The 26,926-nt window shown below is 36.8% G+C and overlaps 2 protein-coding genes across 15 annotated transcripts in view; one reads left to right on the top strand and one right to left on the bottom strand.

Annotated features, from left to right (window-relative positions):
* The window catches only part of SEPTIN14 (septin 14), a 43,376-nt gene extending 25,420 nt beyond the window's left edge, over positions 1-17,956 (bottom strand). The window contains exons 1-3 of the mRNA XM_082432476.1: positions 14,245-17,956; positions 4,842-4,962; positions 4,268-4,463 (exon numbers count right to left, since the gene is read on the bottom strand). Of these exons, the coding sequence (XP_082288602.1) occupies positions 4,268-4,463; positions 4,842-4,962; positions 14,245-14,298 (371 nt within the window). The 5' untranslated portion in view covers positions 14,299-17,956. The remainder of the gene's footprint in view (positions 1-4,267; positions 4,464-4,841; positions 4,963-14,244) is intronic.
* A 149-nt stretch (positions 17,957-18,105) lies between these two features.
* The window catches only part of LOC309646230 (small ribosomal subunit protein uS17m), a 42,626-nt gene continuing 33,805 nt past the window's right edge, over positions 18,106-26,926 (top strand). For 5 of the 14 annotated variants that reach the window (XR_014255226.1, XR_014255227.1, XM_082432361.1 and 2 more), the window contains exon 1: positions 18,126-18,680. Coding sequence is in view for 11 of the 14 variants with exons in the window: in XM_082432361.1 (XP_082288487.1) it covers positions 18,414-18,680 (267 nt within the window). In the remaining 3 variants the exon portion in view is untranslated. Of the gene's footprint in view, positions 18,681-26,926 lie in introns of all 14 variants that reach the window. The other 9 variants (XM_082432371.1, XM_082432369.1, XM_082432358.1 and 6 more) reach the window with 7 other exon arrangements.

Here is a 26,926-nt window from a genome sequence, read left to right on the forward strand (position 1 = left end):
TGACTTTTCTTGAATCCATCAGAGAAATAAAGTCATAGAACAAGAAATGTACTGAAAATCTAGAGGCAAAGAGAGGTGTATAGGGAAAAACAGTAACTGATCATTTGCTTACCTGAGACACATGTCAATGAAAACTATATATCCCAGTAAAAACATTAAGCTAGGAATTTTTAACTAATTGTTAAAATCCAAGAGTGGGCTAATCTGAGAGCATAAAACACTTCAGGAACCATATTAGGGAATCACAGAGAAGATCAGGGAAAATCCTGAGAAATTTCCCCCAAGATGCTGGCGAGGGGAAGGTCATAGTAGTCAATGCTGTAACTTCAAACAGACCTATCTTCCAAAGGAATAAGTCTTAACCTTCAGGGATAAAGGCTTCAAAACTGCAGCCTCAGGGCACTAGTAGAAAGCAACTGAAGATTAGGGAGAGGAACACAGGCAAAAAACAAAAACAAAACAAAACAAAAAACTCTACCCACAAGGGAGGCACAGAAATATGTGCTAGGCCGAACATTATATATGTAGGAGGAGAAATAATGCTTGTGAAGACCACACCCTTGATAAACAGATTCTTAACAACTAGCTAACATTAAATTTTAATTAGAACAATAGACAATGACTGATGAAGCCCCAATGATGTGAGGTAGATACTGTTCCATGAATTATACAGAAAAGGAAAATTGGGCTGAAAGAAGTCAACTAGATCTTGAACAAAATGGTGGACCAGGAAGTCCCAAGCTCTCATTCCTCCACAGAAACATTAAAAAACATCCAAAAACTACCTGAATTAACTTTAACAGAGCTCTTGAAAATAGTCAAAGATTTATAGGCACCAAATAAATGCCCAGTCAAGAAAAAGCCACCTTCAAATAGTAAGAAAGTTTTGTGACATTTTTTATTTGCCCTTGTCTCACCACCTCCTTGTCATGGAAGTGGTCTTGGCATTACAGGAGTGACAGCCCAAATCACAATTTCCTCCCTCAAACTGGGGGGAGCAGAGCAGACCTTATTTGCAAATTGTTTAGCACTTATGTTCTAACCAGTGGAGCTACCTGAAAGACAAATCAGAAAGGAAAATAGAGACATTACTACTGATAATACAGAAATAAAAAGGATTATTAGAGAATACAATGAACAATTATATGCCAACAAATTGGATTACCTATATGAAATGAATAAATTTCTGGAAATATACAACTGATCAAAACTGACTCATGGGGGCTTCCTTGGTGGCACAGTGGTTAAGAGTCCACCTGCCAATGCAGGGGACACAGGTTCGAGCCCTGGTCCGGGAAGATCCCACATGCCATGGAGCAACTGAGCCCGTGCACCACAACTACTGAACCTGCACTCTAGAGCCCGGGAGCGACAACTACTGAACCCACGTGCTACAATTACTGAAGCCCACACACCTAGAGCCTGTGCTCTGCAGCAAGAGAAGCCACTGCAATGAGAAGCCCGCACACCTCAATGAAGAGTAGCCCTCACTCGCTGCAACTAGAGAAAGCCTGTGCACAGCAATGAAGACCCAATGCAGCCAAAAATAAATAAATAAAAGAAATTTTTTTAAATTAAAAAAACCCTGACTCATGAAGAAATAGAAAATCTGAATATATCTATAACTACTATAGGTATTGAATCTGTAATTTTTAAATTCTACATAAATAAAATTCCATGACAGATGGCTTTGTTGGTGAATTCTACCAAACATATAAAGAAGAATTAACAGCAAACTCCTCTTAAAATTGATGAGGAGGGACTATGTCTTGACTCATGTTATGAGGCCAGCATTATCCTGATGCCAGATCCATACTAAAACACTAAAAGAAAAGAAAATATACACCAATATCTCTCATGAATATTAATGCAAAAATCCCCTATTAAATATTAGCAAAGCAAATCCATCAGTACAGTAAAAGGATTATCACCACAAATAAGTGGGATTTGTTCCTAAAATGCAAGAATATTTCAACACATGAACATCAATCAATGTAATACATCACATTCGTAGAAGGAAAGGGAAAAAAACAGATGATCATCTCAATAACTGCAAAAAAAGACATTTGACATAAGTCAATACCATTTCATGATAAAAGAAAACACTTAATAAACTAGGACTAAAAGTAACCTTTCTCAATATGATAAAAAACTATACATGAAAACCCCACAGCTAACATCATACTCAATGGCAAAGTCTGAAAGACTTTCCCCTAAGATTAGGAACAAGTCAAGTATGCCTACTTGTGCCACTTCAATTCAACATAGTATTGGAAGACCTAGCAAGAGCAGTTAGGAAGAAAAAGAAATGAAATCCAAATTGGCAAAGAAGAAGTGAAATTATCTTTGTTCACGTATGACATGAAAACAATTTCATTTATAGTAGCATCAAAAAGGATAAAATACTTAGGAATAAACTTAACCAAAGAGGTGAAAGATGTGTACACTGAAAACTACAAAACATTAATGAAAGAATTTAAAGAAGACACAAGTAAATGGAAAGAAATATCATGTTCAAGGAGATTTAATATTGTTAAAATGTCCAAAATACTCAAAGCAATCTACAGATTCAATGCTATCCCTATCAAATCCCAGTGGCTTTTTTTTTTTTAATAGAAATAGAAAAAACAGTTCTAAAACTCATATGAAAACACAAAAGACCGGAGATTCTGAAGGTGAAGAATAGAACAACTGAACTAAAAAACCACTAGAGGGATTCAAGAATGACCTGATGAGGCAGAAGAAAGAATCTGCAAACTCAAAGACAGGTCATTTAAAATTACCCAGTCAGAGGAGCAAAAAGAAAAAAAGACTGAAACAGGGTGAAGAAAACCTTAGGAAATTATGGGACTCCATCAAGCAACAAGCAAACCAACATGCCTATCATGAGAGTCCTAGAAGAAGAGAGAGAGAGAAATGGGCGGTAAGCTTAGTCAAAGAAGTAATTGCTGAAAACTTCCCATATCTGGGGAAGGGAAATGGAATAGCAGATTGAAGAAACTCAAAAGACCCCAAAATAAGATGAACCCTAAGAAGTCGCCACCAAGACACAATATATTCAAACTGTCAAAAGTCAAGGACAAAAAGTAAAATTTGAAAGCAGCAACAGAAAAGCAACTCATCATGTATAAGGGAGCCCCCATAAGACTATGAGCTGATTTCTCAGGATAAAATTTGCAGGCCAGAAAAGAATGGGATAATATATTCAAAGTGACAAAAAGAAAAAACATGCCAACAAAGACTATTATACCCAACATAACTGCCCTTCCAAAATGAAGGAAAAACAAAAACTTTCCCAAATAAATACTGAGGAAGTTCATCACCACTAAATCTGCCTTAAAAGAAATGCCACTAGATCTGCCTGAAAAGAAATGCTAAAGGGAGTTCAATTTGAAACAAAAGGACACTAAACAGTAACACAAAAGCACACAAGCGTATGAAACCCACTGGTAAAGGTAAATATATAGACAAATAGAGAATACTGTAATACTGTCATTAAAAAGGTATGTAAATCACTTTTACCTGTAGCATAAAAATTAAAAGAAAAAGAGTATTACAAATAACTATAAATATAAAAATCTTTTAATGGATACACAACATAAAAATATGTAAAGTTTGATATCAAAACAAAGTGAAGGACAGGTAAAACGGTAAAATTTTTGCATGTGATTGAAGTTGCTATCAGCTTAAAGTAGACTGTTAAAACTATAAGATGCTTTATGGAAGCCTCATGATAACCACACAGAAAATACCTATAAAAGGTAAACAAGAGAAAAAGAGAATCAAACATATCACTACAAAAATCAACAAAATACAAAGAAATTAAAAAGAGAGAGGAAAAGAGGAACAAAAGAACTACAAGATAGACAGAAAACATTTAACAAAATAACAATAGTAAGTCATTCCCTATCAATAATTACTTATATGTATTACTATATACTATATATAATAATTACTTGAATGGAGTAAACTCTCCAATCAAAAGACATAGAGTGGTTGAATGGATTTAAAAAAAAAAAAAACAAGATCCAACTGCATGCCATCTATTACAATAGGCCCATTTTATTATTTTTTAATTGAAATATAGTTGATTTACAATGTTGTGTTAATTTCTGCTGTACAGCAAAGTGACTCAGTTTTATATATATATGTACATGTATATATATATATATATATATTCTAGAAGACTTTTACTTTTTAATACATGGAGAAAGAAAGTTCCTTGAAATAAGAATAACTTTTTAAATTAAAATAAAAAACCACTCACCTGGCTTCCTTGTTTATTTGATCACCATACCCCACTGTTTTCACAACAGTTAAATTCAATTGAATGTTGCTTTCCTGAAGTTCATATGTCTGAATTTTAAGTCCAACATTTGGGTAAAAATGTGAGGATTTTTTGTCTTTCAAATTAGTATTGAACAGTGTGTCGATCAATGTTGATTTTCCAATCCCAGTTTCCCCTGTATAAACATAGATACATCATAGGGACATAAGATGTCTGAGAAGAAGTAACACTCTGACCCTCTAGGATGGTTTAAAGGGTCCCAAACACTTTAAAGACTGGAATGTCCTTGAAAGTATACATGCTACTCTTGACTCCTTCCATCATTAACATAATATAGAAAGATAATATACACAAAGCTATATCAGATCTTGAAGAGCACTGAAACAATTAAAGAAAAAAATGTCTAAGTAACATGACTAAGAAGATACAAACTAATACAAACATGAAGGCGTAGTCTTAAATTAACAGCACCAGTGTTATGCTGCTTAAGATAAGTTGAAATGAGCATTTAGGAAAATTAGGAAATAATTCATGTGAAGGATTTGGCACTTACCCACACAGAGAATATTGAAAAAGAACCCTTGTTGAACAGATTTGTTCATCAGTTGATGAGGCAAACAATCAAAACCAAAATGACCAAGCAGAGTTAAGCAACGGATATTATCTTCTTTTTGCTTAGAGAAAAAAACAAATAAAAATATATTAATTAGAATAGAAAATATCATTTGAAAATATGACTATAATAATATGTCAAAGAAATGGAATTGATTATCATTTGATCATCATACCTCAGATAAGACGCAAATGAAGTAAATTTGTGAGAAGAGAAATCTTTATCCAGACACACAGATTTTTGTCATCATTTTTATAAACAGTGACTCTATCTCTGATCACACTCAGACTATGTTTGTAAATTTAAAAATAGGAAATTAAAGAAATACCACAAGAAAGCCTAATGTGTTACTATACAATAATAAATTATTTTTATAGAAAAAAAGGAAACAACATTCTTTCACTCCGTTTCAGTGTAGTAATATACTCAGGAAACCCAGTATATGTTAATATATGTAAGGAAATCAAAGTTAATTTGAATTTTTTAAAAAGCAACTAAAAACTTGGACTTCAAATTTGTTATATGCCCTCTGAGAACTTGTGTTATATCAAAATGTTAAAGGAATCCACTGCTAATAATACCAACCTAGAAAACTAGAAATCCAACAATATTATACATAAATTTACCAACTGATTATTTTTAAAAGGTGGAAAAATAATTCAAATAAGGCTTAACAATCTACACTAATCTCACCCCTAGAAATCTCTCCCAAACAACTAGAAAATTTCACAAATGCTTTATGCAGAAAAGTGTTCACTGTAGCTCTCTAACATCCAAATATATAACTCCCTGAAATAGAATATCCAAGTAAATGATAATATATTTATTCACGCACACACTGGGGCATTCTTAAGTCTTTTTTTTTTTTAATTTATTTTTAAACTTTGGGTTTATTTATTTATTTATTTATTTATGGCTGTGTTGGGTCTTCGTTTCTGTGCGAGGGCTTTCTCTAGTTGCGGCAAGTGGGGGCCGCTCTTCATCGCGGTGCGCGGGCCTCTCTTTATCGAGGCCTCTCTTGTTGCGGAGCACAGGCTCCAGACGCGCAGGCTCAGTAATTGCGGCTCACGGGCCTAGTTGCTCCGTGGCATGTGGGATCTTCCCAGACCAGGGCTCGAAGCCGTGTCCCCTGCATTGGCAGGCAGATTCTCAACCACTGCGCCACCAGGGAAGCCCCTCTTAAGTCATTTTTTAAGATATTTACGAAGAATGCTTTAATAAATTGAAAAATACATGAAAATATTAAGTTAAAAAAGTAAGGTGTGAAATTGTGTGTACACTCCTAGCTTTTGGTGATAGAGTAACTTATAGCATTTTACCTTTCCTTACATTAAGAATTAGAAACAACTGTTTGGGGAGTTCCCTGGTGGCCTAGTGGTTAGGATTCCGGGCTTTCATGGCCGTGGCCCGGGTTCAATCCCTGGACGGGGAACTAATATCCCTCAAGCCGCATGGTGCGGGCAAAAAAAAAAAAAAAAAAAAAAAGGACTGTTTGAAGGCACTGGAAGGGAAAGAAAAGGAGGCAGAAACAAGAATAAATCACGCTGGGAATAAGATTAGCATAATAGGTGAAACTAGGTTTATCCATATATTCCCTTGAAGTGACTCCCCAGTAAATGAGACACTTGGGAAGCAGAGCTCAATCTTGAGCTGGGAAGTCTAAGGTCAGAAGTTGAGCTGCCAAAATACTGGAATATTCAGAAAGAAATGCTGGAAGAGCAAGCCACAGAGTGGGGAGATCCAAATCTGCAAACTTTAGAACACTTGGCTGAGTCTAACTCTGCACTTGCAGGCATGACTACGAAGAGCTCAGTGGCAATGGAGAGAAGAGCTGGCATTCCAAAAGTGCTGAGCTGCTATTTCAGCAGTGGTCCTGGGAAGACCTAAGGAGACAGAGTTTGGAGTTTACTTTTCTTCCAAGTTAGACAAGTTTGGTCAACACTTTAGATAAACACTTTGGACTTTTTATTTAAATTTGTAAAAGGACTTGCTCTAGGATTTAGGATTATGTTCTAAGTCAAAGGGTTACTCCCAAGTTAAAGGGTATAACTAACATAAACCCCCCTTTCCAAAGAGTATCATGACTCAACAGGGTCCAAATGACTTGCCAGTAATCTAACTGCCTGCTAAAACAAAATTCAATACTCTTTAGAGAAATATAATAATAGAATTCAGACTTTCTACAATACCATCCACAATGCTCAATGCATAATCAAAATTACTAGATTTGAAGAAGCAGAAAAAAAATCTGTCTCATAGCCAAGGAAAAACACAATCAATAGAAATACCCACACAATGAGGATATTGGAATTGGCAGACAAATACTATAACTATTATGAACATGTATAAGAATCTACAGAAAAAATGAGTTTAATGGATGAAGTGATAGGTAATTTTAGATACTTGAAAGATGATGATATAGGAGTCAAAGCATACCACCAAAAAAAGTCATCAGATCACAAAAGAAGACAGCAAGATAACAAGTAAAGAACAAAGCAATTACAAAACAATCAGAAATAATTAACAAAATGGCAATAGCAAGTTCTTACCTATCGTTAATTGTTTTAAAGGTAAGTGAATTAATTCTCTAATAAAAGGTCATAGAAGGTTGAATGGATTTTAAAAAATCAAATGATATGCTGCCTACATGAGAATAATTTTAAGAACACAACAGACAGAGTAAAGGGTTGGAGAAAGATATTTCAAACAAATGGTTACCAAAATAAAGCAAAGGAAGCTATACCTATTTCACACAAGATAGACTAAGTTATAATTATAAAGAGGACAATCTATCAAGAAGATGTATTTATTATAAATATGCACTCAGTACCTAAATATGTAAAGCAAATACTAGCAGAACTAAAAGGAGGAAGAAATAGCAATGCAGTAGTAGCTGGGGACTTGAATACCCCACTCTCAACAATGGATACATCATCCAGATGGAGAACCAATAAGGAAACAGCAGATTTGAACAATGCAATAGACTGAATGGACCTAATAGGCATATACAGAAAGTTCCATCTAACAGCTGCCTACTACACATTTTTCTCAGGTGCACACAAAATATTTTCTAAGGTAGATCATATATTAAGCCACAAAACAAGTCTTGATTAATTCAAAATGATAGAAATAATATCAAATATCATAATGATATGTAAGACATTTACACTGAAAACCACAAAAGAATGATAAGAGCGATTAAGATTGAACTAAATAAATGGAAATATATATCATGTTTACACATTAGAAAAACCATTAATATTAAGATGTTCTTTCTCCCCATATATATTCAAATGCAATTTTAAAAGCACAGGAGAATCTGTTTAAATGGCACCTACTGGCAAAATGTTGCATATTTGAGCATCAAAATTATTAACTATGAGATTACTGTTCTTCATATTCCAATTTCATGTTCCTTTCTACATGCCTACCCCTTCCTGAATCACCCTGCTATGGGACTCTTAATTGAGTTCAGTAGTAAGAGTAAAATAGGTTTACTATATCATGTTTTTAGCATAACTATTTTGAATAGTGTGGTCAAAAATATGAAATTATTAAAAAATTTTTCTTAACAAAGAAAACATAGAGTTGGTAGTCCTAAATAAGAATATGCTTCAAAGATTTTTTAAAAAACACTCTTTGCATAGAAAATAAAATTATGCTATTTCTTTTCCCATAAGCATTATAATATTATAGACACAATGATATAAGGAAACATTTGTATTAATAGTTTCACTATGATTAGTATTAGAATTAATTTAATCCTCTTATGTTAAAATAAGGGATTAAGATCCAAACAGTTTACATGATTTACGCAAAGGCAGAGTTCAATACACTTTGAGATCTTTGAGATAGAATTTTATTCATTTTATATCATTAACTCCCAGCTCACAGTAGGCTTTCAATAGCTTTTGGCTGAATTAGTGCATGCTAAATGAAGAGTGAATGGTAGGGATAGGAGCCTACCAGGGTCCTATCTGGTCTCAACCAAGAATCCAGGAATCAACCAAGAATTAATTAGAAAAAATTCCATGGAGATTTTATATTTAAAGAGAGTGTATTTAGCAATACTAAACTGAAAATACAATCAAATAAGAAATAATAAAAAATTTCAATTTGTTACTTGTGCTCTTAGAAGACAGCGTTTATACATGGTGGTAAATTTTGAGTTCTCTACTCAAGAGAGAACATTCTGACCCATATAATCTGAAGATTATATGTAACAATAAAAGATTTGGACACTCTACTGTCCTCTCTGTCCTAGACTCCCTTGTGGCAGGCTTCTCTCATTTTAAAAACTGTAGCTTAGGGAGGTACCAGATCAAAGTGCTTTGTGTGTCCATAGAACAAAATATAGCCCATTTTCTTATCAGGAACAGACCAGAAACCTTGGCCTCATGAACACTGAGTTTTCACCCACAGGGCAAATATCGATAGAACAAGCAGGGGTTTCCATAGAATCATCACTATTACTTAACAAATGTCTTCTGACAGGCCAAAAGTTCTTTCTTATAATATTTACTTTTATAAAATTCCGATATAATCTATGTAGAAAACTTAAATATTTCAGATTCTACTAATTTGGAATTTGTGATCTTTCAAGTCTCGTTCTTGAATTCACCTTTGCATCATCCACAAACAAAGCACAAATAAAGCAAATTAAGAAATAAACAAGGTAGATATATAAAAATATATGAACCTACTATTAAAAGGATTATTTCACATGCATTCACATGAAACTGAAATGCAAATCATACATTATTTTAATCCCTCATGATAGCAAGGACACACAGACTACCTCTAGCAAATGGGATACTGTACATAAAGTTATAGTCTGTAAATTTATAAAAGGACTCTACAAGCTCTGACAAGCCCTGATGTTTACCCTGTATTCACTGAACTTTTTTTTCCAGTGGCATGGGGAAAGGTAGCTGAATAAGAAAAGTCACTAGTCATTGTGAGCCTTTGGGACAGTCACTGGTTCCTGTTTTCTCTTCTGTAAAATGAGAACATTTGATCAGGAGAGCTTAAAATTCTTTCACACTCTGATGTTCTATAAGTCAGAGTCTTATTTATGAAGAGCCTACAATTTCAATGAGAATAAAAGCCATGAAGAAAAAGTGAAAATATCTATTAATATCATACTAAGTACCAAAATTATAGAAAAGTCAAAAAATAATATAGGAATTTGGAAGAAGGATAGATGACTGTGGCATGGAGTAGTTAAAAATAATTTTAAAAGATGACAGATTGGCTCTTGAAGACAAGATAAGATTTGTATGAAGGAGGGAGGTATTATGAACAAGAGGCAAAAAAAGGACCCCAACAATAGAGAGTTTTAAATATGAGGCTAAGGAATATGGATTTTATCTAAATGGTAATGGGCAGTGGCTAGAGGTTTGAGCCAGAGAATAGTAGAAGGAAGAAGCATTTCAAAAAGATGAATAAGGCACTAGCATGACAGTGGCCTGGAGAGGAAACTAGAGCCAGAAGATGAGTTGTGAAGCCCCTTCCCTTATAAAAGTGAGTGTTCTGTTGGTGGGAATGTAAATTGATACAGCCACTATGGAGAACAGTATGGAGGTTCCTTAAAAAAACTAAAAATAGAACGACCATATGACCCAGCAATCCCACTACTGGGCATATACCCAGAGAAAACCATAATTCAAAAAGACACATGCACCCCAATGTTCACTGCAGCACTATTTACAGTAGCCAGGACATGGAAGCAACCTAAATGCCCATCGACAGATGGATGGATAAAGAAGATGTGGTACATATATACAACGGAATATTACTCAGCTATAAAAAGGAACGAAATTGGGTCACTTATAGAGACGTGGATGGATCTAGAGACTGTCATATAGAGTGAAGTAAGTCAGAAAGAGAAAAACAAATATCGTATATTAACGCATATATGTGGAACCTAGAAAAATGGTACAGATGAACCGGTTTGCAGGGCAGAAATTGAGACACAGATGTAGAGAACAAACGTATGGATACTAAGCAGGGAAAGTGGCGGGGTGTGGGTGGTGGTGTGATGAATTGGGAGATTGGGATTGACATGTATACACTAAGATGTATAAAATAGATAACTAATAAGAACCTGCTGTATAAAAAAATTAATAAAATAAAATTTTTTAAAACAACAACTAAAAATAGAACTACCATGTGACCCAGCAATCCCACTACTGGGCATATACCCTGAGAAAACCATAATTCAAAAAGAGTCATGTACCACAATGTTCATTGCAGCTCTATTTACAATAGCCAGGACATGGAAGCAACCTAAGTGTCCATCAACAGATGAATGGATAAAGAAGATGTGGCACAAATATACAATGGAATATTACTCAGCCATAAAAAGAAATGAAATTGAGTTATTTGCAGTGAGGTGGATTGACTTAGAGTCTATCATACAGAGTGAAGTAAGTCAGAAAGAGAAAAACAAATACCATATGCTAATACGTATATATGGAATCTAAAAAAAAAGGTTCTGATGAACCTAGGGGCAGGACAGGAATAAAGACACAGATGTAGAGAATAGACTTGAGGACACGGGGAGGGGGAAGGGTAAACTGGGATGAAGTGAGAGAGTGTCATGGACATACATACACTACCAAATGTAAAATAGATAGCTAGTGGGAAGCAGCTGCATAGCACAGGGAGATCAGCTCCATGCTTTGTGACCACCTAGAGGGGTGGGAAAGGGAGGGTGAGAGGGAGACGCAAGAGGGAGGAGATATGGGGATATATGTATATGTATAGCTGATTCACTTTGTTGTACAGCAGAAACTAACACAACATTGTAAAGCAATTATACTCCAATAAAGATGTAAAAAAAAAAAAAAGAAGAACAGAGCTACTAAAAAGAATTAGGTTGATCAGTATGAGCTGATATGAAAAGTTGTCCAGAGATTAGATTAGTTATTGCCTGTAAAGAGCTAGGTTGAGAGGCCTGTTATCTCTTTCCTATTGTTTGAAATTTTCTTTTAATAATGTTATTTTTAATTTCAAAAAGGAGAATAAATTAAGTTGCCATTTGTAAAGGGTTCAAAAAAGGGTTGGGAGACTACTTGCTAAATGGTTTGTAGCAAGCATTTATATATCAGATTAAAGTTCGACTAATTGGTCCTCGGGATCCGCCTATTCTAAAATTTTATGATTTTAATGTCATGTAAACAGAGGAGCATTCACCGTGATTTAATGCATCAGAGCACCCAAAGGTAATATGGGATGGGCATAAGTCAGTGGTTTAGTCACTGAGATAGGACTCTGACAGTAGTTTTGTCACCAGCAAAGCCCACTGGGGTCCCTGGGAAAAATATGATGGAATCTAGGTGATCGGATAAGGTCTAACCTCTTCTTTTGTGCTTAGTCTAATCTCACTTGCCTTAAGGAGGCCAAGCGCAGAGCCCCTACACCTAACGTGTGGGATTAGAGTTCCCAGCTCAGAACCACTGCACTCAGGACTTCCCTGGTGGCACAGTGGTTAAGAATCCACTTGCCAATGCAGGGGACATGGGTTCAAGCCCTGGTCTGGGAAGATCTCACATGCCACGGAGCAGCTAAGGCCACGTGCCATAACTACTGAGCCTGCGCTCTAGAGCCCACAAGCCACAACTACTGAGCCGACGTGCCAAGAGTAGCCCCCGCTCACTGCAACTTAAAGAAAGCCTGTGCGCAGCAATGAAGACCCAACGCAGCCAAAAATAGATTAATTAATTAACAACAACAAAAAGAACCGCCGCACTCGACACCCCAACTTGGCACTCCATATGGAGAAGCGCTGTGCGTGACACCTCAATTCAAGATGATGACAGTGAACCGTGTGCAGAGACGCTGCTGCACCCGGCACTGCAGTCGCCCTCCAAGAACTCCGCCCCTCTCTCCGCTGACAAGAACCCTATAAAGCGAGCCCGTCAACAGCTTGTTCAGGAGAGCGAGGACTCTAGAGCGAGAGCTCACACGTCTCCATTCTCTGATCAAAGAATAAAGCTTTCCTTTGCTTCTGAACCAAACTGGGTCTCATTCTATTGGCTCCAATAACACCAGGCAGGAGGACTCTTGTTGGAGCCCGACTCAAAAGGGTCGGTAACAATAAGATACGGTCTAACCTCTTCTTTCATGCTAAGTCTAGTTTCACTTGCCTACAGGGGCCGTGTGCAGAGGCCTGCACCTAACACCTCGGATTACAGTTCCCAGCACAGAACCCCTGGGCCCAACACCCCAACTCGGCGTACCGTGTGGAGAAGCCCTGCGAGCACCACTTGAACTCAAGATAGCGGTGGGGTGCCGTGAGCACCCACGAGAACTCCGCCCCTCCCTCCGCAGCCCGGAACCCTACGAAGCAGCCTGCCCACAGCCTGTCCTGAGTGTGGACTTTAGAGCTTGAGCTCACACCTCTCCGTTCTTTAATCAAAGACTAAACTTCCCTTTGCTTCTGAGCCGCACTCAGTCTCATTCCACCGGCACGAGTGACCCCAGGCAGGAGGACCCTTGTGGGGACCCGACCTGAAAGGGTCGGTAATAGTTTCAGGAGAGCAACGAAGATGAAAGTTGGATCAAATGTGATTTTTAAAGTGTGGCTGATAGAAAAATAAAGGTGGAATAAGCCATTCACTTCAGAAAAGTAACTGAGAAAGAGAAGAGAAAAAATATGATCGTTTGATGGTTCAAATGAAGATACAGAAAACCACGCATGATTGGAGGAAAACACCGAAAAGAGAGCCATTAGTTATTAAGTCATAAACCAACACTACTTAACATAGCTCAATATTCATGTATCTATTCATGTATCTATTTTGGTCAAAAATAGTTCTAAAACTCAGTTTTCACCCATTCAGATATGCTACTCTCTTTTAGGGTAAAATTGTATGTGAATTACTATGTTTTCCCTAGTACAGAGGCGCCTCTTAAAATGGAACTTGGTTCAATCTCCCACTCAGTAAAGTAATAAAAAAGCAGCCACCTCCTAAAATAACTTCATTTAAAAGTTTTTTATTATCAGTATCTAAAGGTCCACAAACATATGCATCAAAGTAGCATTATTCTCCTCACCTACTGGGAGGTTCTGGAATTTTCATTTGTTATTCTTTGGTGTTAAATAGGAATAGTCTTTTGTACTACTAAAAATGTCTGCAGATGCAAGAAACATGCATCAGTTATTTAAACAATCATTGATATTTAACTCCAATCAGTATAAAAGCTAATTCATGCCCAAACATAACAAACATAAGCGTTTACCATCTAGGTCTATATCAGTTTACTGAGTCAATATTTTGAAGCTACACAATTTTGTTAAGGACAAAAAGGAGAATTCTCTTTGAAATATATACTCAACTATATCTTCATCATCGGGTATTTGTGTGGACATACGCGTTGGTTTTTCTGCCATGTCAGGCTGAAGGAGCTGAAAACAAAGAAACAAAAACCTTTAAAAGATTACTTTAAAAGGCTACATTCCTACAATATAATTTAGATCAATAAGGGAGCCTAATATAGACATTATCCCTGGCTTTGGCTTCAGTCCACACTGTTAACCTGTTTTCAATTGTGGCTGCTTTGCTAGACAGGCTTCTATATAATAAATAATACTCAACTAATAATGTACAGTAATACATTTAATCATAAACACACAAAAAGCATCTAAAGGAAGGTAAACTCCCTTTTGAAATCAAAAGGACAGAGAGCATTGTTCTTCTTTAAAGAACTCTCTGGGCATGAGAAACGGAAATAGGGAATTTTGCTTTTCTTTTTCACTTTTTCTTTAGTGAAGTATAGTTGATTTACAATAGTATATTAGTTTTAGGTGTACAACTAATAGTATATTGCTTTCAGTGATTCAATATTTTTATAGATTATACTCCATTTAAAGTTATTACAAAATAATGTCTATATTTCCCTGTGCTGTACAATATATCTCTGCTGCTTATTTATTTTATAGGTAGTTGTTTGTGGCTCTTAATCCTGTACTCCTATATCACCCCCCTTCCTTCTTAAAAAGTGCTAAAAGAACCAGGAAGACACTTATAATTACTTAACTTTCCAGAGTAACTTATCAGGGGAGGCTGGTGTGTTAGAGTGTACTTATTGAAGGAGAATTGCAAAAGTAGAACTTCTAAAAATCTAAACGACTGACTCCCTTAGACAAGGAACTAAATTAATGATAGTTGTCATTTATGAAGCATTGTGCTGAGTGCTGATGTGCTTTATCTCCTTTAGTTCTCATAATAGATATGAGATACACATATTTTCATTGCCATATGCTAAAAGAGAAAATTCAGAATCAAAAAAATTAAGTAACTTACTTGCTCAAGATTTCAGCTATGCGGCAGACACAGGTCTGAACTGACTCCAAAGCTGGTGTTCTTTCTACTGTCCCCAGTTCTGGACCAAATATTCACTGTGTTTGCAACAGTTTGGAACAAGGGAGGAGAGGTACAAGAGAGCAAGCTGTGCTGATTTCTAAGCAACACTGCCTGAGAAGGACATGCTACCCTACTTTTGAGTATAACACAAAGATACTGAGACTATGAGGCATGTTTTAAAGGGAAATATTATATATAAGCATGGCAAAGAGAAAAGCAAACAGAATTAAAGAATGGCTCTGTACCATGGTCTTTTCACTTGATATATCCTGAGGATTATTCCACTTTAGTATATAGATTTACCTCATTTTTTCCCTAATGGTAAATAGTGTTTTCTAGTACAAGTAGTGTTTTGTTCTATGGTATGGTTTACTCTAGTCTAGTATATATGAAGGTTCTATATTATTTAGCAGAACAATAATGGTGGGTATTGCAGTGATTTCCAAGCTTTAATTGCAATCCAACAGTAAACACTTAAACCACTGAAAAAGGGTTATTTCTTAACTTCTTATACTTATCCTACCTCAGAATTTGAAGTAAATTACTATAAATTTAAGAGTCTTGTGTTTCAGTTATGCAAATGAAAAAAATTCTAGAGATCTAATGTACAGCATGGCGACTATAATTAACAATACTGTATTTTATACTTGAAATTTGCTAAAAGAGTAGATCTTAAGCATTCTCCTCCCCCCAACACACACACACACACACACGCACGCACGCACGCACACAGTGGTAACTATGTGAGGGGATGGATATGTTAGCTTGATTGTAGTAATCATTTCACAATGTATATGTATATCAAAACATCACATTATGCACCTTAAATATATACAACTTCTATTTGTCAATTATATCTCAGTAACTCTGGAAAAAAAGAGAGGAATTTTTAAAAAATAAGAGTATATCTGTGTAACTGCTGACTTTTTGGCAAGTTTGCAGAAGACGGTTTGAAAACTAGAGATACAAGTTATCTTATTTTTTAAAACGTAATTAATGGTGCCTTAAACAAATAGGGGTTTACTTCTTTCACATAAATCTAGAGCAGAAGTTTACAAAGTATGGTCCCTGGGCCCCTGGGGATCCCTGACTCTCTTTCAGGGGGCCCATACGGTCAACTTTTTTTTCTAATAATACTAAGGTAATTTGCTTTTCCCACTGTGTTGACATTTGCACTGATGGGTCAAAAGCAATGGTGGCTAAAACTGCTGCTACTTTAATCAAGGTAGTGAGTACCATAAAGCATTTATACCGTATACAAGTGCGATGGCTCTCTTGAGCAAAACAAGTTATGTGATTGTGAGAAATAGTAACTCCTTATTTTATGGAACACCAATTTCAACTACAAAAACAACTGACAAATAGTAGTTTTTTAGACTTGGTTATTTCTAAGACAGTTTCTTGAAAATGAATGAAGTGTGCTTTATAGCATGAAGGAAAATAACTGAAAATATATGTTGTAAATGATAAAATTTGAACTTTAAAGTTTTTGGAGAACTTGTATCCACTCTCTTGACAACTTCCTAATACTTACAAACTTTCCCAAAAAGATTAGTGATGATATTAACAAACACAAAATTTTATATTGTATAATGAAATATGCCAGCATTAAATAAACTAGGGTTTTCCAACCTCAGCACTATTGACATTTGGAGCTATATAATCCTTTGTTATGCATTGTTAAAATGTTTAGCAGTACCTCTGGTTTCTACCCAGTAGATGTCAGTAGCAACCCCAGCGTGTGACAACCATTGCCACATATTGCCAAATATTTCTAGACATTGCCAAATATTTCATAGAGGGTAAAATCATACCCAGTTAGGACCCACTGAGTTAGGTAACTCAGTAAACAGATATTTTCCAAATGGCCAGTGTGTGACATTACAAAGTCATACATGAGTTCAAGATCCATTTGGAGAGTGAGACAGACTAACAGATTGTGGTGTAAAAACCAAAAGTATATGAATATGGTTTCAGATTCTACATTGCAACTAATCTCATCAAGTTTTGGTGGGGTAAAGAATATTCACAATTACATGAGAAGACTTATTAAAGGATTCCTTTTTCCAGCTATGTATCTATATGAAGCCAGATTTTCTTCAGAAACATCAACCGAAACAACATATTTCAAAAGATTAAATGTAGAAACAGATACAAGGATCCAGCTGTCTTTTTTCTCTTTTTATGGTATTAAAAAATACATAACATAAAATTTACCATTTTAAGTTCAGTGGCATTCAGTATATTCACTTTGTTGTGCAGCCATCATCTCCAGAAGTCTTTTCATCTTCTCAAATTGACATTTTGTACTCATTAAACAGTAACTAGACATCTCCATTCCACCTTCAGCCCCTGGCAACAATTGTAATGTCTGTCAATGCCCAAATTTAACTACTCTAGGTACCTCATATAAGTGGAATCATACAGTATTTGACCTTTGTTTTTTAACTTTTTATTTTATATTGGAGTATAGCTGGTTAACAATGTTGTAATAGTTTCAGGTGCACAGCAAAGGGACTCAACCATACATATGCATGTATCCATTCTCCCCCCAACTCCCCTCCCATCCAGGCTGCCACATAACATTGAGCAGTGTTCCCTGTGCTGTACAGTAGGTCCTCGTTGGTTATCCATCTTAAATATAGCAGTAGACGTGTATTATATATTATATATATATAATATTATTATATATATAATATTAATATATTATATATAATATTAATATATTGTATATAATGTATTATATTATTTATTATATATAAATATATAATATATGATATTATATATATAATATATGATATTATATATAATATATAATATTCTACTGAACATCAGTAGACCTGTATTATATATTATATATATTCAATCATTATTATTGTATTTTTAGTTTCGTCAATATAAAATTCGGGAGAGGGGCGGTATTTCAGGACTGAGGAGAGCGACGGCTTGTGTGGTCACCTAGGGGACCGAGCAGTGACCCACGCGGGAGCTTCTGATTGGCAGGGGCTATGAGGGGTCCTCGGCCCTCTCAGAAGGCGCAGTTCTGCGAGTGCCGGGAGCGGGAGGTCCGGGCCCCCGGGGTCAGCGCGGCCCTGGTGAGAAGCAGACCCGTAAAAGCGGGTGGGAGTTCCGAGCCCTGCATATGGGAAGCGGTCGGCCCTGGGCGCCGCCGGCGCATGCGTATCGCAGAGCCGAAGCCAGCGCGGCGTGGCCGCCATTGCTTGGAGGCTTTCGTCAGAGCCCGGCTGGCGCCGGCGGCTGGTCCAGCCCCAGGGGCCTCGTCACTGGGCGTCATTGGCTCAGGCATCAGGGCCCTCATCACCCTCTCCCGCCTGGGTCCGGACGGGCGGCGGCGGTGTCGTCGTCAGGGGGCGGAGCCGCCCTGGGCGCCCTTTGTCTGTGCAGGCGGGTGAGTGCGGCCCCCGCGGGCCGGGCGGCGGGCGAGGGGGCAGGGCGGGCGGCAGCCCGGGGGTCCCGGGTCATGGACGCCGCCCCTCCGGTCGACTCGGAGCCCCCCAGCGGCGCCCTTAGGCTTCTTGGACACCCTGTGCCCCTTTGATAGGAAGGCCTCCCCATTCCAAGATTACAAACCTATTTTCCTCTAATATCTTCTGCAATTTATTTTGGTATAGGCGTGGGTGGGTATCATTTTTGGAAAGTTTTCCCCATTTCAAGAGTATTAAAACATTCACCTTTATTTTCTTGTAATACTTTTAAAGGATTTTTTAAATAGCTTTTTTTTTTTTTTTACATTTTAACCTACTGGGTATTAATTTTGTGATAACGTGTTAGATACGAATATGCCTTTTTCCTCGGTGGTCTTGCCATCATCTATTTTCCCACTGAATTGAAGTGACGCTTTTATTCTATTCTACAGGCGTGTGTACACTCGGATCTGTTTCTAGACTGTTTCACGGCCCTCACAGTTTCTGCACTGATATACCATTTTGTTTTAATATGTGGAGGAGCAGATCCCCCTAATTGTGTCTTTTGACATAATGAGCTTTCTGTGTCTTTTAGTTATTTTGAATTGTGGGAAATGTAAAAGATACAAAAGTTACCATTTTCTAAGAGACAGAGTTGACCATGGCACTTAGTAGGTGCTCTTATTAAATGGAGAATTTGTTGAAAGTCACTCTATTGCTGAAAACTTTTATATGCTTCCCTGCTGCCATCAGGATAATGTTTTAGTTTCTTAGCAGTGCCCTCAAAGCCCTTTATGACCTTAATATTGCATACTGCTTGGCCTTCCACCCTTGCACTTTATGCTGTAGCCCTACCAAACCACCCAAACAGGACACAAAACCCTCTGGGGAAAATTCATTAATTTAATGATATCAAAAGTTAAAGTTTTTGTATTTGAAAAGAACAAAGGGCTAAAAATTAGAGATATGAAGAAAATATTTGCAACATGTGTTAGAGAAAGTGTCCATAATATGTAGAGACTTGTTGAAAAAAGAAAAGAGAAAAAAGAAAAGTGGGCAAAGGATATGCACAGGTAATTTATAGAAGATACAGGAAACCAATGAAGAAAGTGCTTAACTTCATAAGTAACCATAGAATGCAAATGAAGACATATTTTTCACCCACTGGACTGGCAAAATATAAAAATATTGGTGATACAAAGTACTGAGGAAAGTGCAGGGGGGAAGGGCACCGGTTGTACAGTTGAGGAAGTATTTTGGGCGGCAATTTGACTGCATTTACCAAAATGTTAAATGAGCTCAGTCTGTGGTTCAGAAATTCTATTCTAAGATCTGTCCTGCAGAAATACTTGCACAGGTGCACAGGGAAGTATCTACAAAGATGTTTATTACAATATTGTTTGTAATTTGAGAAATAGGTACAGCTTAAATGTTCACTCTGGATATGGTTAAACATATTGTGATAGACCCATACAGTGGAATATTGTGCTGCTATAAAATAGAATAAGATAGTTTATTATGTAGTTTATTGTGAAGTTAACACACAAAGAAAGATCTCTAAGACATTTAGTGAATAAAGGATGTTGCGGAACAATGAATATAGTATGGTGTGCATTATGTTAAGTATGTATGTGGTTATATTATGTATGTTCATAAATACACAGAAAAGGATGCAAACCAAGTGACTGACAATGAGTTACCTCCAGGGAGGGAAGCAGAGTAGAAGAGAAGTTGAAAGGCACACACACTTTACTCTGTGTACACCCATGTTTTGCATACTCATGTTTTTATGTAGAATGTGTAAAAAAAAAAAAAAAAAAACCTTGTTAACGTGTATAATCTGTGTAAGGAAAACAAAACAAAACAAAAACCCTCACACACACTTAGAACCTATACAGAGAGAAAAAAACCCCCAGGTTTTATAAGGTAAAATTTTTAAATATTAGCTCTTTTTAGAAAGCAGCAAAATTAAAGACAGATGATAAAATGAAGACTATATTTGTTATCTATGTTATGACAAGGGAGTTGCTGGTTACTATCTGTGTTCAGAGGTCCCCAACACCATACTCAGGTTCAGTGATGTTCTAGAAGTACTCACGGAACTCAGCAAAACTGTTATACTCCCAGTAAGATGAGTATTACAGTGAAAGGATGCAGATTAAAATCAGCAATGAAAAAAAAGCATGTAAGGCAGGGTCCAGGAGAGACCAGGTGCAAGCTTCCAGTTGTCCTCTCTCAATGGACTTGTGCAAGTAGTTCTTAATTCTCCGGGCAATGATGTGTGGCCATATGTATGCAGTACTGCCAACCAGGAAAGCTCATTCAAACCTTGGTGTCCAGAGTATTTATTGGAAGTTGGTCATATAAGCATGGCTGACCATCCCTTTTGCTGACCTCCAGTCTCCAGCTCCTCCAGTGGGCAAGCTGATACCACGTGGCCCAAGGTTCCCACCATAAATCCCATTGTTAGCATAAACTTTTTGACCTGTCCCAAGGCCTCAGGTAAACAGAGACACTCTTAACACACAGGATGTTTCAGGGGCTTATAGGTTATCTACCAGGAGCCAGGCCAGAGTCAAACCTTTCCTTGGAATATGCAGAGTTTGGACCATTCAGACCTGCTCATTTAATCCTTTATTGCAGACTATGTAATAAAGGACTCTGACAAATCAATAAGAAAAAGACAATATGGTAGAAAAGTGGATAATTGACACAAAAGTAATTTATAAAAGAAAAAATATAAAAGTTAAAAATGGTAAAAGTCCTACCTTACATGTTATCTAAGAATTGCATATTAAAGCAGCAGTTAAATACTATTTGTGTATTAGATTTAAAAAGGATAATACCTAACATTGGCTAATGGTCACTATCATATATTGATGAATATGTAAAATGATACACCTTCCTGAACACCTTTTGCCTTCCTTTTTACCCAGCAGTTCCTCTGCTAGGAATTTATCCTAAGGAAATAGTCAGGCAAAATTATGCCAAAACTGTATAATGTTTGCTGTTGTCTGTAACAGCAGAGAAAGAAGGAGAGAGAGAGGCCTAAATGTCTATTAATGATAAACTTGTTAAATAAACGTTAGGTATCGCATGCAATGGAATATACTATGAGCCTATTTTTTTAATGAATATTTAGATTTTTGTTTTCTACCATGAAGTGATGTATACAATATTATCAATTAAAATCCAGGTTTCAAAAAAGAAATAACATGCCATATTATAATGTGCATGAGTGTGTGTGTGTGTTTGTGAAGGAAAAGCCTGAAAGGCTATATCCCAAAAAAGTAATTGGTTATCTCTGGGTGATGACATTATAGGTGATTTTTTTTCTGCTTTTCTGTATTTACTAAAATTTTCATTTTAATATGTGTCAGAAAATAAAGTGAAGGTGTTTCCACAGTAGAGAAGGGGTGTGGAGAAAGATCTCTCTGGCTGCAGTGTGAAGAAAATGTTGGACTAAAGTCAAGGACCAGTTAGATGGGTGTGGCAGTAATCAAAGTGAGAGATGATACCTGAATAAAGGTAGTGGAAGTGAAGATGGAACACTCACTACGTGTTTAAGGAGGGAAATTTACCAGGATTTGACGTTTGATTGGGGAATGAGACTAAGGGAAAGAAAGAGAGGTCAGGAATGGCACTCAGGTTTCAGGTTTGGTAGCGCTATTCATTGAGACAGGGAATATGATAGAGTAAGAATAATATGTAAAATATATAAATACTGCTAACTAAGTGCTAATATGATCTAAATATTTACAAATATTTAATCCCTTAAGCCTCACAACAAACCCACGAGGTAGGTGGGGATGTCCAGTAAGAGTGTATGTGGTTATATAGCTCAAAAAAGATGATCAATGAAACCGTAGCAATGGGGGAACCACCTGAGAGTAAATAGACTACATTCAGCCCTTTGTGTTTTCGGCTTCCATATTTATATATTCAACCAACTGCAGATGGAAAATATTTGGGGAAAAAATTCCAGAAAGTTCCAAATAGCAAAACTTGAATTTGCCATGTGCAGGCAACTGTTTATGTAGCATTTATACTGTATTAGGTGTTATAAGTAATGTCATCTAGAGATGATTTAAAGTATACAGGAGGATATGTATAGTTTATATATAAATACTACATAGCATATTATATAAAGCATTTGAGCATCCTCAGATTTTGGTATCTGCAGTGGATTCTGGAACCAGTCCCCCAGGGATACCAGGGGACGGCTGTAAAAATAGAAGAGAATGAATACAAACACTAACAAATAAACATAACTGTAGTACAAATGAATGACATAACCTCACTGAAGGAAGTGGCAAAGAAAAGAACTGACCTAAGTAACTTTAGGAACCACTATCTTGACTGGATACTCTAAGGTTAAAGACAAAGAGAACTCTACATAAATGCTGTAATCAAGCTAGTAAATGTGTTTCTCACAAGGGTATGAGTTAGTAATTCTGAAACTACTTTGTGTGTATACCAGAATTGAACAAATAAGTAAATATATTGTAGATAATGAGAGCCAACAATTTTTCACTGTTGGAAGAAAGAAGTTACCAATGAGAAAAGGAAGAAGACCAAAATGAGCCCTGTGGTATCAGATTGGAATCAGAGGTGTCAGTGTGAACTCATGGTATTTAATATATAGACAAACACAATAGAAGTATGTATATGTATGGTTGATATGCATACATATATACTTCGTAGCTCAGTCTCCTGGAGGGCCTAGAAGCAATGATACACCAGTAGCAAGCAGCGCACCTGGTACCCAGATTTTTGTGTCTAAACACTTCTCCAATGAATGGAACCAGGGCTCTTTGGAGAAGTGGCTGATTCCAGGGATGGTCAGGGAAAATACAAGAGCCTAGAACATCTTATGGTGCCAGGAAGTGTTCAAAATAGCTGAGCTAGTCAGAATAACACAGGAGTCTCCTAATGGCCAAAGCTGGAACAGTTTGTATAATAAAATAATAATGTTTTGTATTTTAACTCATAGAATAAAACAAATATCCATAAATCCATACAGATATAAATAAATTAGAGCCAAGGAACAGCTTTTCCTTATGGAAAAATTCCAGTTAATAATTAGTAGGAAAGAGGGAAATAGAGAAATCACCATTAAGCAAACACCATATTAATAATTGTTGCAGTGGAGAAACCTGGTAAACGCCACCTTAACCAGGTGATAATGGTCAACGTTACCATTCATAAGACATATCTACATCATAAACCCATTCATATTATGCACTAAGAAAGACACAACATCACTTCTGTATTATTCTTGCTAAAAATCTTAACTTCATTCCAACCCTGAGAAAACAGACAAACCCAAACTGAAGGACATTCTACAAAATAATTCATTAGTACTCTTCAAAAGTATCAAGCTCATGAAAGACAGAAAACCTGGGGAGCTGTTACAGATTGGAGGAGACTCAGGAAAAATAACTAAATGCCATGTGGGATCCTGGATCAGAGAATATTAGTGGAAAAACTGGTGAAATTTGAATAATTTGAATTAATAATATTGTTAAATTCTTGGTATTGATCATTGTACCATGGTTATGTAAAATATTAATATTAGGACAAGTAGGGTAAATGGTATTTAAGAACTGTGTACTACTTTTCCAGCTTTACCGTAAGTCTAAAATTGGTTCAAAATAGAAAGTTAAAAAATAAAAAAATAGAAGAACAAACACCAGAACCCTTTCATTTACTCATTTAGCAAATATTTGATACATATCTACTATGAATCACATACCGGGCCTTGAAATTAGAATAGTTAAGCAAGACAGAACAGATTCCTGCCTTCAGGGAGGTTAACATCACACAGTAGTGAGATATAAATAAAGATGGATAACTGTACAATAATTACAACAATAAAAAGTGCTACTTAAGGAAGGAAGGTGTGAACAAGGGGGCCTCACTTGGTCCGTGATGTCAAAATCTTACTTGATTTAAGCTGAGACCTGAAGGAAGCATAGGTATTGCTAGGGGAGGAGGGGGGGTGGATCCCACACATGACACATTTAAACACCTAAAAGCAGGATGCTGTGTATGAACCCTCAAAAAGCAAACAGCAGAGTGGCTTGAGAGGGAACAGGGAGCAGGTCGTAGGTTTCTTTATGGCTGTGTACTCCAGCCTAAGGAAGCTGCTGAAGAATTTCAAGTGAGGAACCGATACAGTCAGGTTAAAATCTTTTAAAGATCCCTTTACTTCAAGTGTGGAGAGAGCGAGAGTAGATTTTGGAAAATCATAAGGAACAACAATATGTGAATGGTAGGCAGAGGAAAAGGGATTAGAACATAGCCCACTGAAGTAAAGTGAGACGCAGCTGTCAGCAGTACCAGATACCATCAGAGCTCAAGAAAGCAAGAAGTAATGAGGTCCACTGCATGAACTACAAAAGAGAGTTTGGTATTCTTGACCAGGAGCAATTTCAGGGGAGTTCTGATGGCAGAACAGAAGCAAGATTACAGAGAATTGAAAAATAAATGGGTAATGAGGAAGTAGAGACAAGTATCGACAATCCTTTGAAGAGTTATGGCCTTGAATAAAGAAAGAATGGTAGTTGCAAAGGGGTGTAAAAACCAGTGAAAAATTTTAATGTTGGGAGAGACATTAAATGATTTTAAATGATGATAGGAAGGAGTCAATAAAAATGAAAGATAAAGTTGAAGATCTAGAAATGAGAAGATAGGTGCTAGATTCGTGCCTGTAGGGAGGCTGGAGAGAATGGACTGATTCCAGGGAAGAAATACTTGGTAATGCAAATTCTTGGGCCAATAATATCTCCAGAGGTGCTATTTCATGAGATCTAGGATAGGACCAGTGAGTCTGCTTTTCAACAAATACCGTGATTCAAGTGATCTTCAGACCACACTTTGATAAACACTGCTCTTTTGTCTATTTTCCCTCGATCTATTAAACTACTACTCCTGCCTTCATTTTCTTCCCCATCTAGTCTAGAACCTAGGTCTCCCGATTCACAGTCTAGTGTTGTGTAAGGTAAGAAAGATTTCAGAAGTGGTTCGGCCCTAGAAGTGGGTGACTGAAGTAGAATGATGGTGAAAATCATTGGGATTGAGGGTGTGAAGGAAACGAAAGGCTCTGATAGTTGTTCTGAGTTCTTGCTTGCATCAGAATCACTTGTGGGGCATTTAAAAAATATGTGGATGCCAGAATTCTTCTCAACAGATTCTGATTTAGTAGCTCTTGGGTAGAGCCTTGCCATATATATATATATATATATATATATATATATATATATGCATCTGGCCCTATATATATGCATCTGTTGTGTCATTTTAAATCTGGGCTGAGTCTAATGCACAGCCCAGATTGAGAACCATGGCATAGGTTTTCTATGGGCAGTGAAGTTCACTCAGATTTTTGGAAGAGCTTGGGGTGAAAATGAAAACTGTTAAGCCAGAATCATTCTTCCTCTGAATTGACTATAATTCTAGTATTCTTTAAGCAGTCAAGGGAATTTGTTACTTTCCCAGCCATCATGGTTACTTGTTTGAAAAAGACTGGCAATTCTGCAGTCTCTTTCTCTGGAAAGCTCCACCCGTTTGTTGTATGAGGAATTGCACAGTTTGTGGGTCGGGAGTGGTTCTCTTTTTTTGTTCTTTCCAATATAGGAATTAAAAGGGAAATTATGAAAAGAAAGGGATCAGATTTTTTTTAAAGGAAAAGGGAGAAAACAAGTAGCAAAAAGGACTCCAATGTATACCAGAAAGAGCCCAGGGCTGAATCAGAAGACCTAAGTGTTCTAGAACCAGCTCTTTCACTTAGCTCTGTGATTAGAGCTTCATTAAGCCAAGAACTCATTAAACTCAGAATCCTTCATTAAACCAAGGAACTGAGAACTAAATCAGCATTTCCAAAGGTGTATTTTAAGGAACCCTAGTCCCACCAGATGCCATAAAAAGTATTCTCAGGGGACTTCCCTGGTGGCGCAGTGGTTGAGACTCTGCACTCCCAATGCAGGGGGCGGGGGTTCAATCTCTGGTCAGGGAACTAGATCCCATATGCATGCCGCAACTTAGAGTTCGCATGCCACAACTAAGGAGCCCACGAACTGCAACTAAGGAGCCCACCTGCCACAACTAGGACAGCGCAACCAAATAAGTAAATAAATATTTTTTAAAAAAAGTATTCTCAAACTAGCTATATTTGTATACAATGTGTAATATATTTGAAATGTTCCTCATTGCCTTGGGTTCACACATA

Source organism: Balaenoptera physalus (genome assembly GCF_965194825.1).
Source record: "Balaenoptera physalus genome assembly, chromosome: 16".
Lineage (NCBI taxonomy): Eukaryota > Metazoa > Chordata > Mammalia > Artiodactyla > Balaenopteridae > Balaenoptera > Balaenoptera physalus.